This window comes from Haliotis rufescens, unplaced genomic scaffold (assembly GCF_023055435.1).
Source record: "Haliotis rufescens isolate VD_foot unplaced genomic scaffold, xgHalRufe1.0.p SCAF_16, whole genome shotgun sequence".
NCBI classification, from domain to species: Eukaryota; Metazoa; Mollusca; class Gastropoda; order Lepetellida; family Haliotidae; genus Haliotis; species Haliotis rufescens.
In genome coordinates, this window is record NW_025963846.1 from 29,077,842 (window position 1) to 29,091,773 (window position 13,932).

The 13,932-nt window shown below is 46.2% G+C and overlaps 2 protein-coding genes across 2 annotated transcripts; both read right to left on the reverse strand.

Annotated features, from left to right (window-relative positions):
* Positions 1-7,461: 7,461 nt before the first annotated feature.
* Positions 7,462-8,475, reverse strand: LOC124152937. Its single transcript, XM_046526023.2, has one exon. The coding sequence runs from the start codon at positions 8,473-8,475 to the stop codon at positions 7,462-7,464; it is 1,014 nt and encodes a 337-aa protein (XP_046381979.2).
* A 511-nt stretch (positions 8,476-8,986) lies between these two features.
* On the reverse strand, positions 8,987-10,179 carry LOC124152938 (serine/threonine-protein kinase ULK3-like). The gene is made up of 2 exons (XM_046526024.1): positions 9,430-10,179; positions 8,987-9,052 (listed from the first exon to the last, which is right to left on the reverse strand). Exons 1-2 carry the CDS (start codon positions 10,177-10,179, stop codon positions 8,987-8,989), a joined length of 816 nt encoding a protein of 271 aa, XP_046381980.1.
* Positions 10,180-13,932: the final 3,753 nt, after the last annotated feature.

Genomic DNA, 13,932 nt, shown 5'->3' on the forward strand with positions numbered 1-13,932 from the left:
TGTAGCTGCTGGAATATCGCTCCGGGTACGTGTTATCATGCTGTAGCTGCTGGAATATGGCTCCGGGTACGTGTTATCATGCTGTAGCTGCTGGAATATCGCTCCGGGTACGTGTTATCATGCTGTATCTGCTGGAATATCGCTCCGGGTACGTGTTATCATGCTGTAGCTGCTGGAATATCGCTCCGGGTACGTGTTATCATGCTGTAGCTGCTGGAATATTGCTCCGGGCACGTGTTATCATGCTGTGGCTGCTGGAATATCGCTCCGGGTACGTGTTATCATGCTGTAGCTGCTGGAATATCGCTCCGGGTACGTGTTATCATGCTGTATCTGCTGGAATATCGCTCCGGGTACGTGTTATCATGCTGTAGCTGCTGGAATATCGCTCCGGGTACGTGTTATCATGCTGTAGCTGCTGGAATATCGCTCCGGGTACGTGTTATCATGCTGTAGCTGCTGGAATATCGCTCCGGGTACGTGTTATCATGCTGTAGCTGCTGGAATATTGCTCTGGGTACGTGTTATCATGCTGTAGCTGCTGGAATATCGCTCCGGGTACGTGTTATCATGCTGTAGCTGCTGGAATATCGCTCCGGGTACGTGTTATCATGCTGTAGCTGCTGGAATATGGCTCCGGGTACGTGTTATCATGCTGTAGCTGCTGGAATATCGCTCCGGGTACGTGTTATCATGCTGTAGCTGCTGGAATATCGCTCCGGGTACGTGTTATCATGCTGTAGCTGCTGGAATATCGCTCCGGGTACGTGTTATCATGCTGTAGCTGCTGGAATATTGCTCCGGGCACGTGTTATCATGCTGTGGCTGCTGGAATATCGCTCCGGGTACGTGTTATCATGCTGTAGCTGCTGGAATATCGCTCCGGGTACGTGTTATCATGCTGTATCTGCTGGAATATCGCTCCGGGTACGTGTTATCATGCTGTAGCTGCTGGAATATCGCTCCGGGTACGTGTTATCATGCTGTAGCTGCTGGAATATCGCTCCGGGTACGTGTTATCATGCTGTAGCTGCTGGAATATCGCTCCGGGTACGTGTTATCATGCTGTAGCTGCTGGAATATCGCTCCGGGTACGTGTTATCATGCTGTAGCTGCTGGAATATCGCTCCGGGTACGTGTTATCATGCTGTAGCTGCTGGAATATCGCTCTGGGTACATGTTATCATGCTGTAGCTGCTGGAATATCGCTCCGGGTACGTGTTATCATGCTGTAGCTGCTGGAATATCGCTCCGGGTACGTGTTATCATGCTGTAGCTGCTGGAATATCGCTCCGGGTACGTGTTATCATGCTGTAGCTGCTGGAATATCGCTCCAGGGACGTGTTATCATGCTGTAGCTGCTGGAATATCGCTCCGGGTACGTGTTATCATGCTGTAGCTGCTGGAATATCGCTCCGGGTACGTGTTATCATGCTGTAGCTGCTGGAATATCGCTCCGGGTACGTGTTATCATGCTGTAGCTGCTGGAATATCGCTCCGGGTACGTGTTATCATGCTGTAGCTGCTGGAATATCGCTCCGGGTACGTGTTATCATGCTGTAGCTGCTGGAATATCGCTCCGGGTACGTGTTATCATGCTGTAGCTGCTGGAATATCGCTCCGGGTACGTGTTATCATGCTGTAGCTGCTGGAATATCGCTCCGGGTACGTGTTATCATGCTGTAGCTGCTGGAATATCGCTCCAGGTACGTGTTATCATGCTGTAGCTGCTGGAATATCGCTCCAGGGACGTGTTATCATGTTGTAGCTGCTGGAATATCGCTCCGGGTACGTGTTATCATGCTGTAGCTGCTGAAATATTGCTCCGGGTACGTGTTATCATGCTGTAGCTGCTGGAATATCGCTCTGGGTACGTGTTATCATGCTGTAGCTGCTGGAATATCGCTCCGGGTACGTGTTATCATGCTGTAGCTGCTGGAATATCGCTCCGGATACGTGTTATCATGCTGTAGCTGCTGGAATGTTGCTCCGGGTACGTGTTATCATGCTGTAGCTGCTGGAATATCGCTCCGGGTACGTGTTATCATGCTGTAGCTGCTGGAATATCGCTCCGGGTACGTGTTATCATGCTGTAGCTGCTGGAATATCGCTCCGGGTACGTGTTATCATGCTGTAGCTGCTGGAATATTGCTCCGGGTACGTGTTATCATGCTGTAGCTGCTGGAATATGGCTCCGGGTACGTGTTATCATGCTGTAGCTGCTGGAATATCGCTCCGGGTACGTGTTATCATGCTGTAGCTGCTGGAATATCGCTCCGGGTACGTGTTATCATGATGTAGCTGCTGGAATATCGCTCCGGGTACGTGTTATCATGCTGTAGCTGCTGGAATATCGCTCCGGGTACGTGTTATCATGCTGTAGCTGCTGGAATATCGCTCCGGGTACGTGTTATCATGCTGTAGCTGCTGGAATATCGCTCCGGGTACGTGTTATCATGCTGTAGCTGCTGGAATATCGCTCCGGGTACGTGTTATCATGCTGTAGCTGCTGGAATATCGCTCGGGGAACGTGTTATCATGCTGTAGCTGCTGGAATATCGCTCCGGGTACGTGTTATCATGCTGTAGCTGCTGGAATATCGCTCCGGATACGTGTTATCATGCTGTATCTGCTGGAATATCGCTCCGGGTACGTGTTATCATGCTGTAGCTGCTGGAATATCGCTCCGGGTACGTGTTATCATGCTGTAGCTGCTGCAATATTGCTCCGGGTACGTGTTATCATGCTGTAGCTGCTGGAATATCGCTCTGGGTACGTGTTATCATGCTGTAGCTGCTGGAATATCGCTCTGGGTACGTGTTATCATGCTATAGCTGCTGGAATATTGCTCCGGGTACGAGTTATCATGCTGTAGCTGCTGGAATATCGCTCCGGGTACGTGTTATCATGCTGTAGCTGCTGGAATATCGCTCCGGGTACGTGTTATCATGCTGTAGCTGCTGGAATATCGCTCCGGGTACGTGTTATCATGCTGTAGCTGCTGGAATATCGCTCCGGGTACGTGTTATCATGCTGTAGCTGCTGGAATATCGCTCCGGGTACGTGTTATCATGCTGTAGCTGCTGGAATATTGCTCCGGCTACGTGTTATCATTCTGTAGCTGCTGGAATATTGCTCCGGGTACGTGTTATCATGCTGTAGCTGCTGGAAGATTGCTCCGGGTACGTGTTATCATTCTGTAACTGCTGGAATATTGCTCCGGGTACGTGTTATCATGCTGTAGCAGCTGGAATATCGCTCCGGGTACGTGTTATCATACTTTAGCTGCTGCAATATTGCTCCGGGTACGTGTTATCATGCTGTAGCTGCTGGAATATCGCTCTGGGTACGTGTTATCATGGTGTAGCTGCTGGAATATCGCTCCGGATACGTGTTATCATGCTGTGGCTGATGGAATATCGCTCCGGGTAAGTGTTATCATGCTGTAGCTGCTGGAATGTTGCTCCGGGTACGTGTTATCATGCTGTAGCTGCTGGAATATCGCTCCGGGTACGTGTTATCATGCTGTAGCTGCTGGAATATCGCTCCGGGTACGTGTTATCATGCTGTAGCTGCTGGAATATCGCTCCGGGTACGTGTTATCATGCTGTAGCTGCTGGAATATTGCTCCGGGTACGTGTTATCATGCTGTAGCTGCTGGAATATCGCTCCGGGTACGTGTTATCATGCTGTAGCTGCTGGAATATCGCTCCGGGTACGTGTTATCATGCTGTAGCTGCTGGAATATCGCTCCGGGTACGTGTTATCATGCTGTAGCTGCTGGAATATTGCTCCGGGTACGTGTTATCATGCTGTAGCTGCTGGAATATTGCTCCAGGGACGTGTTATCATGCTGTAGCTCCTGGAATATCGCTCCGGGTACGTTTTATCATGCTGTAGCTGCTGGAATATCGCTCCGGGTACGTGTTATCATGCTGTAGCTGCTGGAATATCGCTCCGGGTACGTGTTATCATGCTGTAGCTGCTGGAATATCGCTCCGGGTACGTGTTATCATGCTGTAGCTGCTGGAATATCGCTCCGGGTACGTGTTATCATGCTGTAGCTGCTGGAATATCGCTCCGGGTACGTGTTATCATACTGTAGCTGCTGGAATATCGCTCCGGGTACGTGTTATCATGCTGTAGCTGCTGCAATATTGCTCCGGGTACGTGTTATCATGCTGTAGCTGCTGGAATATCGCTCTGGGTACGTGTTATCATGCTGTAGCTGCTGGAATATCGCTCCGGGTACGTGTTATCATGCTGTAGCTGCTGGAATATTGCTCCGGGTACGAGTTATCATGCTGTAGCTGCTGGAATATCGCTCCGGGTACGTGTTATCATGCTGTAGCTGCTGGAATATCGCTCCGGGTACGTGTTATCATGGTGTAGCTGCTGGAATATTGCTCCGGGTACGTGTTATCATTCTGTAGCTGCTGGAATATTGCTCCGGGTACGTGTTATCATGCTGTAGCTGCTGGAATATTGCTCCGGGTACGTGTTATCATTCTGTAGCTGCTGGAATATTGCTCCGGGTACGTGTTATCATGCTGTAGCAGCTGGAATATCGCTCCGGGTACGTGTTATCATACTGTAGCTGCTGGAATATCGCTCCGGGTACGTGTTATCATGCTGTAGCTGCTGCAATATTGCTCCGGGTACGTGTTATCATGCTGTAGCTGCTGGAATATCGCTCTGGGTACGTGTTATCATGCTGTAGCTGCTGGAATATCGCTCGGGGTACGTGTTATCATGCTGTAGCTGCTGGAATATGGCTCCGGGTACGAGTTATCATGCTGTAGCTGCTGGAATATCGCTCCGGGTACGTGTTATCATGCTGTAGCTGCTGGAATATCGCTCCGGGTACGTGTTATCATGCTGTAGCTGCTGGAATATCGCTCCGGGTACGTGTTATCATGCTGTAGCTGCTGGAATATTGCTCCGGGTACGTGTTATCATGCTGTGGCTCCTGGAATATCGCACTGGGTACGTGTTATCATGCTGTAGCTGCTGGAATATCGCTCCGGGTACGTGTTATCATGCTGTATCTGCTGGAATATCGCTCCGGGTACGTGTTATCATGCTGTAGCTGCTGGAATATCGCTCTGGGTACGTGTTATCATGCTGTAGCTGCTGGAATATCGCTCCGGGTACGTGTTATCATGCTGTAGCTGCTGGAATATCGCTCCGGGTACGTGTTATCATGCTGTAGCTGCTGGAATATCGTTCCGGGTACGTGTTTTCATATTGCCCCGGATACGTCTTGATAAGAAAAGTCCGTCTGCGGGTCAACAATGTTTTATTGTGAGCTCTTCACCGGGTGCTCAACTCCCAGTACCAAACTGCCCAACTTGCGCTCGTTACATGCATCTACCTTCGTCTGCTTCTGTTCAGCGAGATATCGCCCGGCGCACACTGCATGCGACACACTCTTATAGTACATGTGGTATACTGGAGTGGGTGAGTGAGTTAGGTTTAACGCCTCTTTCAGCAGTATTCCAGTTATATCACGGCATGTCAGCTTTATGTGGGAGGAAAGCACGAAGTGATGCAGGTCTCTGACGTTTACCACTTTGGTGAAATCCAAGAGCACGGGTATGGTGCTGACAAACCTAGAAACATAATCGGGGCGAATCGGGATTCAAACCCACAATCATAGGTTTCTGGCATGCCCAAGGGACTCAACTCTGCACAGCGAATCGCGGCGCCTTGGACGACTGGGCCACCCGTGCCCCCGGTATACTACATATTGCACTTGATAAACGGTATACTGCATGTAATATACGTTTCGGTCGTGACAAAGGACACGCCCTCACGTCCTCAATAAGGGTTGTGAATGATGCACAGTGGACAGTCGATATGAGTGCATACAAAAATGAATTGTTTGCAAACATTGTCTTATTGCTGAGCAATAATTATTATAGATAGAAATGGATTTTGAATTGAATTTGCTGTGGACCACTTTTTTATTTAATAATGTACAATACGACTAACTAAATACATTGACATACATACATCCATGATACAGAATCAAGCAAATATACATAAGAATGCTTATGCTTGTTGATAAGAATTGGGCATCAGCAATGAAAACATTGCTTGATACGAGGGCTGGTCAAAAAGCTCTAAGCCTGACTAACTTTCTTCTATGGGCCATTACAACAATCAATGTACAGTGAACTACGGTTATAACGAACACGCTTATAACGAACTAACGGATATAACGAACTAACTTTTTAGTCCCAACTTTTTGCTGTAGCTATACTGTATATATGCTTATAACGAATTACGGTTATAACGAACCAAAATTAGTAGTCCCTTTGAGTTCGTTATAACCGTAGTTTACTGTAGTACATTGTTTGAGTAGTTCATCGCCCGTGTATTTGATCTGTTGAGGCCGTTTGCATATTTGTGATGGCCAGTTGAACATAATTAAAGTTTAGTGCGTCAACATTTTCCTCAGCCTGATGCTATTCAAATGGTGATGGCAGTATCGTGAAATGTACAGGAGCGAACATATTCGTGTGTATTGATTCAAGTAAGATATGAGTAAGGACCTGGTTCTATGCCACAGTAGTTTGTAATGTTGTTGTTTGTTATATATGATTGTTTCTATGACAACAGTGTGTGGCATTGTGTAGTTTTAAACGAGGAGAGAGACATTGTAACTTACAGTTTTAACAAGAATGACAAAGTTGTATTCACACTTACCCAGAGGAAATATAAAACTGTAAACGCAAAACACTAAAAGTCACCAAGTCACTGACCATGGCATTGAGAGTTCAGTTGGAATGTTTTGGCCTTTGATGAAGTCCTTGGTTTTCTTTTAGTTACTGCGCGGACACGGGATTCGCATGTAGTGGTCGTTGTTCATGCGTTGCTTGCAGCTGTGGAGGGTGGAGTCCAAGGGTACTAATGGTTGGTCTTCACATCAGTTTGCCGTAAACCACACATCACAGTTATAATATGTGACAGAATCCTTTTCACCAAGCTACAAAGTGTCTGAATTGTGGTTTACGTGGCACAATTCACAGACAGTGTGGTCAACTGTTCTCCTATTCACGATGTTGGTGGCTGCCTTCGTCAAGTTGACTTGTGCTGTAGACTCAGGATGGACGGATATCGTCCACAGATGGCTATCTACATACCACATACACAGTGTCACTTCATATTGGAGTATCCCAGTGATGCCTCATCCATAGAAATATATTGGCACAATGATCCAGTGAAGTTTGAGAAATATATCCTTCTATCAAGTCGTGATTGTTGTGGTGAAAATGTTACACCAGACTTCCAACAAAGATGTTCCAATACATTTATGACAATACTCGTTCAAAGTAAACTCCTGCATGAAAATGATTTGCGCAACTATAGATACTGTAGGAGACAATGTAGACTACTTCAGAATTCAAGTCATTTCCTCGGTGATCTGTTTGAGTAAATGCAAGACAGGCCCCCTTTTCACTGGCGACGCAGGAACACACCAATACCAACACCAATACCAATCGCACAGACTGCAAGGTAGCCATAATCCAGTTTCATCAAAACAGGATCCGAGCAAACTGTTTTCAGCATTTCACAAACTTGTTCTGCAGTTGGGCGTTTGGACATGTTTCTCCGTAAGGCTGCCTTGATCACGTCTCCAAGTCCCTGGTCAGCGACATGACGGAGTTCTATTTCCCCTCTTACCTCGGCAAGACGGCGTACAGTGTAGTAGGCAACTAGTTTGTCGTCGTCGAATTCAGGACGCAATAAAGCAAAGGCGATAGCGCCAAGAGAGAAAATATCACTTTTATCTGTCAGAGCCGCTTCAGGGGGTGAAAAACAAGTGTCTCCTGTCTCATCGTTCTCGTCATGTTCCCCATCTTCCCCGTCATGTACGCCAAAATGTCCCCCTTCATGTACGCCAAAATGTCCCCCGTCATGTACGCCAAAATGTCCCCCGTCATGTACGCTAAAATGTCCCCCGTCATGATCCCCGCCATGTCTCATGTCACGTTCCAGGCCACGTCTCCCGTCATATTCCGACAATGAGCGAGCCGATCCAAATCCTGCAATGTTATAAACCGCTCGATTGTACCATGTCACAAGGATGTTTTCTGGCTGCAGGTTACGGTGTTCTATGCGCAAGTTATGAAGAAACTCCAATCCACTGCCAATGTCGGTTACGACAGAACGACAGTCGGCCTCGTCTAGAGGATTCTTCGAGTTTGAACGTTTACTCACATACTGGTCCAGGCTGCCTTCCTCGCAATATTCAAAGGTCAGTGTGAAGCAATCTGCAGTAAAACCTTCACCAATCATCTTGACAATGTTCTTGGCCCCTTCAGATTCTGCACATTGTCGGAGTATGTTCTTTTCGGCGGCTGCTTGACGTTGTGAGCAGACAAGTACTTTCTCAACAACCATCTTGTTACCTTTCTTTTCCTTGCGCACTCTTGAGGACCGACCAGGAACAAGTTCCCTTCCCTTCATTCTTCGTATTCGTGGAATACAACTCTTCTGAACAGTCTCAAGGAAATGCGACGTAGTAGTAGGTGACACCTGACTGAGAGTCAGTAGGTCAGGTCGTGATTCGGATAACCCTTATTGTTACCCAAGGCAATCAGGACGACCATCCTTCGTCACTACTCGCCTCTTTCCGTAGCTTGTCCCGGAATGAACCACGACATGTGGTATTCAGCAGAACCATGTAAACAGTTTATCAAGGACAATGATCGAAAAATACTGATTACCTCGTCATTTGATGAGGATTTACTGTACAGTCAATTACTTAGCGTGGGATCCAAATCGAGAAGGGCCAGAATCACCTGTGTATAAGGTCATGTCACAGTAAAGGTCAATATTACAGAATGTTTGCAATGCAGGGTTGTTATTTGAATACTTAACACTTATGAGCGACGAGTGTTGACAATCTTATGATACGAGGAGTTGGTCATGGTCTTGGCCTTTGATGGAGTCCTTGGCTTTATTTTTGGTCCTTTGCTTATTTTGGTTTTCGCACGGACACGGGACTTGCATGTAGGGGTCGTTGTTCATCCGGTGCTTGCAGCTGTGGAAAGTGGAGCCCAAGGGTACCAGTTGTTCTTCACATCGATTTGCCGTAAACAACACATCACAGTTATAATATGTGGCCGAATTGTGGTTTCCGTGGCACCATTGACAGACAGTGTGGTCAACTGATCTCCCATTCACAATGTTGGTGGTTGGTTGTATTGTGGACTCCACAGCTGGCTCTCTACATATCCACACAGTTTCACTTCATATTGATCCATAGAAATATATTGGGATAATGATCTCTTTAATTCTTTTTTAAATTATATCCCATTGTTTCAGTGTTATTTCTGAAATATATGCAGACACAACTACAGCGCCGCCAAAAATCAGAATATTCCACCACGTGTAACCTGTATTCAGCATTGAACAAACTTGTTCTGCTGTTGGGCGTCCAAATATATCTCCTTTTAAGGCTTCATTGATGATGTCTCGCAGTCTCTGGTCAGTGATGTGACGGAGGTCTATTTCCCCTGCCATCTTGGCCAGATGACGTCCACCATAGTAGGCAACTAGTTTGTCGTTGACAAATTGCGGACTCCACAAAGCATAGGTGACAGCTCCAAGGGAGAAAATATCACTTTTCTTGTCCAGAGCCCCTTCAGGGGGCAAAAAACAAGAGTCTTCAGTTGCATCTAACCCACCATGTTCCTCAACTCTCCTGTTATTTCTCCTGGCCTTGCGACGAGCTGCCGATCCAAATCCTCCTATTTTATAAACAGGTTTACTGTATGACGTCACAAGGATGTTTTCTGGCAGTAGGTTGCCGTGTATGATATCAATGTGGTGAAGAAACTGCAAACCACTGGCAATGTCGGTCATGAAAGAACGACAGTCGGCTGCATTCGGAGGTTTCTTCATGAATAAACGTTTACTCACATATTGGTTCAGGTTGCCTTCCTCGCAATATTCCAAGAACATTGTGACGCCTTTTGCAGGAAAAGCGTCATAAATCTTGACAATGTTTTTGGCCCCTTCAGATTCTGCGCATTGTCGGAGTATATTCTTTTCGGCGTCTGCAATCGGCTGTGGACACGAAAATGCTTTCACAAGCACCGTTTTGTTACCTATGTTAAAGTTCCTCAATGTTGAGAACCGACCTTGAACCAGCTCTGTTTCCTTCATTTTTCGTATGCATGGAATATGACTCCTCTGAATAATCTCAAGGAAATGCGACGAAGTACAGTTAGATTCAATGGCGCGTTGTTATATTTAGACTGAACACCTGACTGTGAGTCAGCCAGTCAGGTCGTGGTTCAGATAACCCCTGTTGTTCCCTAAGCCCGTCAGGACTACCATCGTTCGTCACTACTCGCCTCTCTCCGTAGCTTGTCCCGGAATAACACGAGTTGGCCACGAATGAATCACTTGATATATTTAGTAACACAATGTTAATATTATCTCCATTATAGCCCAAGGCCATAGCCTGAGGAGCAACAACAACAAAATCGATATTACAGTACGTTTTCACCTTATCACTAAAATGCCATTTGGTGCAGATATGTACTCAGCGGGTCATGTGGTCAGGCTCGCTGATTTGGTTAATTCATGTCATCGTGTCCCAATTGCGTGGATCGATGCTCATGACATCAATCACTGGATTGTCTGGTCCAGACTCGATTAATTACAGACGGCGTCATGTAGCTGGAATGTTGATGAGTGCGGCGTAAACAACAAAGTTGCAAAGTACAGAATGGAGACCTAGTTGAGGTGAGGTGAGGTGAGGTGAAATTGGGTTTAAACGTCGCGTCCAAGATTACTGCGTGCGTGCGTGCGTGCGTGCGTGCGTGCGTGCGTGCGTGCGTGCGTGAACCACGACATGTGGTATTCAGCAGCACCATGTAAACAGTTTATCGAGGACAATGATCGAAAAATACTGATTACCTCGTAATTTGATGAGGATTTACTGTACAGGCAATTACTCAGCGTGGGATCCAAATCGAGAAGGGCCAGAGTCACCTGTGTATAAGGTCATGTCACAGTAAAGGTCTATATTACAGAATGTTTGCAATACAGGGTTGTTATTTGAATACTTAACACTTATGAGCGACGAGTGTTGACAATCTTATGATAAGAGGAGTAGGTCATGGTGACGTACCAGCAAATACATGTCAAACACGTGGTACTTTAATCTAGGTTAGGTTGTACATCACAGGCTTAAGATACCCACATTGAAATAGCAGAGCAGAAATACACAATAGGCGCTGTAGCCATACAAATTATATGAGCTAATATGTGACGTCACACCACCATCGTTTCGGCATATTGCAATATCAAACATTACATTCAGTAAACTTCACACACTATCTATAACCTATGACCCAACATACCAAGTTCTTAACATGTATATATACTGAACCAAATTAAAAACTTCACAATCCTAAAATTTTAACATTTTGACTAGTTATCATTGTGGGCCCTTATTGTGTATTTAAACAGTAATGGCCACGTATTGTCTTTAGATAACACCTGTTTTTGTGCAGGTGAATCGATCAAAATCATGTGCACAGCACTATAGTGGCAAAGGTGTTTTTTCAGCCATACTTGTTAGCAGTCATTAACAAAAAAAGGAAAAACACAAGAAAACAAAAGTCTTTACGGCCATTTGTCATGCCACGCCTTTCAAATGTGCAACGTGAACGTGCCATCGGCATGTTGCAGACGGGAACGTCCGTAGCTGAAGTCGCAAGGACGATGGGTTGTAGTCGACGGACTGTTTATGATTTACAGACGCGTCTACAGAAAACGGGTACCACCGCTGATCGCCCTCGGCCAGGTCGACCACGTGTGACGTCACATGCAGAGGATCGTCAGATTGTCTTACGTCACCTCCGTAACCGATTTTTGACGGCTACATCAACCAGAAATAAACTGTTTAGGGGTAGACTGAGTGCGCAAACTGTTCGAAACCGTCTGAGAACTGCTCACCTTCAAGCACGACGGCCATACTGCGGGCCGATTCTGACTCAATTACACAGACGTCAACGTCAATTGTGGGCACAGCGACACTTAAGATGGTCTCAGAGGAATTGGAATCAAGTCGTCTTCAGTGATGAATCCCGATTTAATCTTCGATTTGCTGATGGTAGGGCGAGGGTGTGGAGGCGCCGTCATGAACGTTACGCCCAGTGTTGTATACAGGAAGTTGACAGATTTCGAGGCGGAAGTGTCATGGTGTGGGGTGCTTTCTGTGGCAATGCACGTTCCAGGTTTCTTGTCATCCATGGCAACCTCAACGCTGCTGCTTACCGCGACCAGGTACTGGCACCAGAACGTCTGATTTTATGGCAGCACATGGACCCGGTTTGATCTTCTAACACGACAATGCCCGACCCCACACAGCAATTTTGACAAGGAATTTCCTTCAGAATGCGGGAGTCAACGTCATGGACTGGCCGTCAAGGTCTCCTGACCTCAATCCCATCGAACACGTCTGGGATGCTCTTGGCAGAAGTCTGCGCACTCTCCAGAACCAACCACAGAATTTGCAACATCTTGTCACCATTTTGCAGTAACAATGGCGTCGTCTTCCCAATCATGTGTTCACAAGCATCACAAGGTCCATGCGGAGGCTTTGTGTGGCAGTTGTCAACGCACATGGTGGCCATACACGCTACTGAACTTGTGTGCCATCAGATTCTCGTGCTTGGGACTTATATATGTTGTCTTCGATCCCTCACTCACTGATACCAATACATCTAAAAAGTAATGTCATCATTTAAATGGTGAGTTTAAACGCGTATTTTACCCTTACACACCCTTCCTGTCTGTTATCAATGTGTCACTGTTTACAGTTCGGGCGATCATAACCCTATAGACATGTGTGCGGGCGAGTTCATTCATCAGAAATCTGTCATTTACGATGTGTTTATAAATATGAACTGCTAACCACGCTCATAGTCATGTTGCGTGTCGTGGTTAGAACCACGATCTATTGAAAGGTGTCATACATTCGTGTTCGGATATAGGTACAACATCTACAAGCACATACTTTCCTACATCATTCAAATGTTTTAAATACCGGATACGTTTAATAGACACCAACGAAAGAAAGGTTTAATGAGGGGAATACCCATATATATACTCTCTGAAATAACTCCCTTTTAAAATAACAAATGTACAACACATGTTCCCTAACATATAATAAATACGGGACACTGGTCACACAATTTATGAATGGGAAGCTTCAGGCGAGGCTGTTATGTTAACATTATTGTAAGGCCGGGGTATGTTGACATTGTTATGGGCGGTCGGTCGCTTAGTCTCTCTGCTATACATTAGCTCATTCTTGCGCGCTAAATGTAAACTACACTGCTAGCTTGCTGATTGTGTAGTCTTATCTATTTTGTCTATATTTTTTTCTATACAGGTTGTCTAACGTTCATGGTGTACAACTTGTAGACCGTACAAGATGAATTTGATCCAGCTAGACGTACATTTATTATTCCTACATTACCCGGCGTATATCATGTTGACTCAACCCGTCTCTATAGTGCTACTTGTACTTTCAACACACACCCTGCATTCATCAAACCAGGTCGCACGCTCTAGTGCGGTGTCACGCTCTGATAGGGGGTGGGGGGTGGGGGGTAGAAAACACAGTCATAGGCTGGATTGGATTCAGTAGAATGCAGTTGAGAAATGTAATGTAACGATAACTTTATGCGACATTTAAGTGACGGTTCATCAGCCTCCACATACAGACAATCCATCGGAGAAGTTCTGAAGGCCCAAAGGCAAAGCCTCAGACCTTGATGATTTTTTTTCAAATTCACTTTACAAGCACCACCATAGATATAGAGCGGATGAGCGCTCTGTACAGTGGGAGGGGTGTTTTTGGGAGTGGGTGTGGGTGTGGGTATGGGAGTGGGTGTGGGT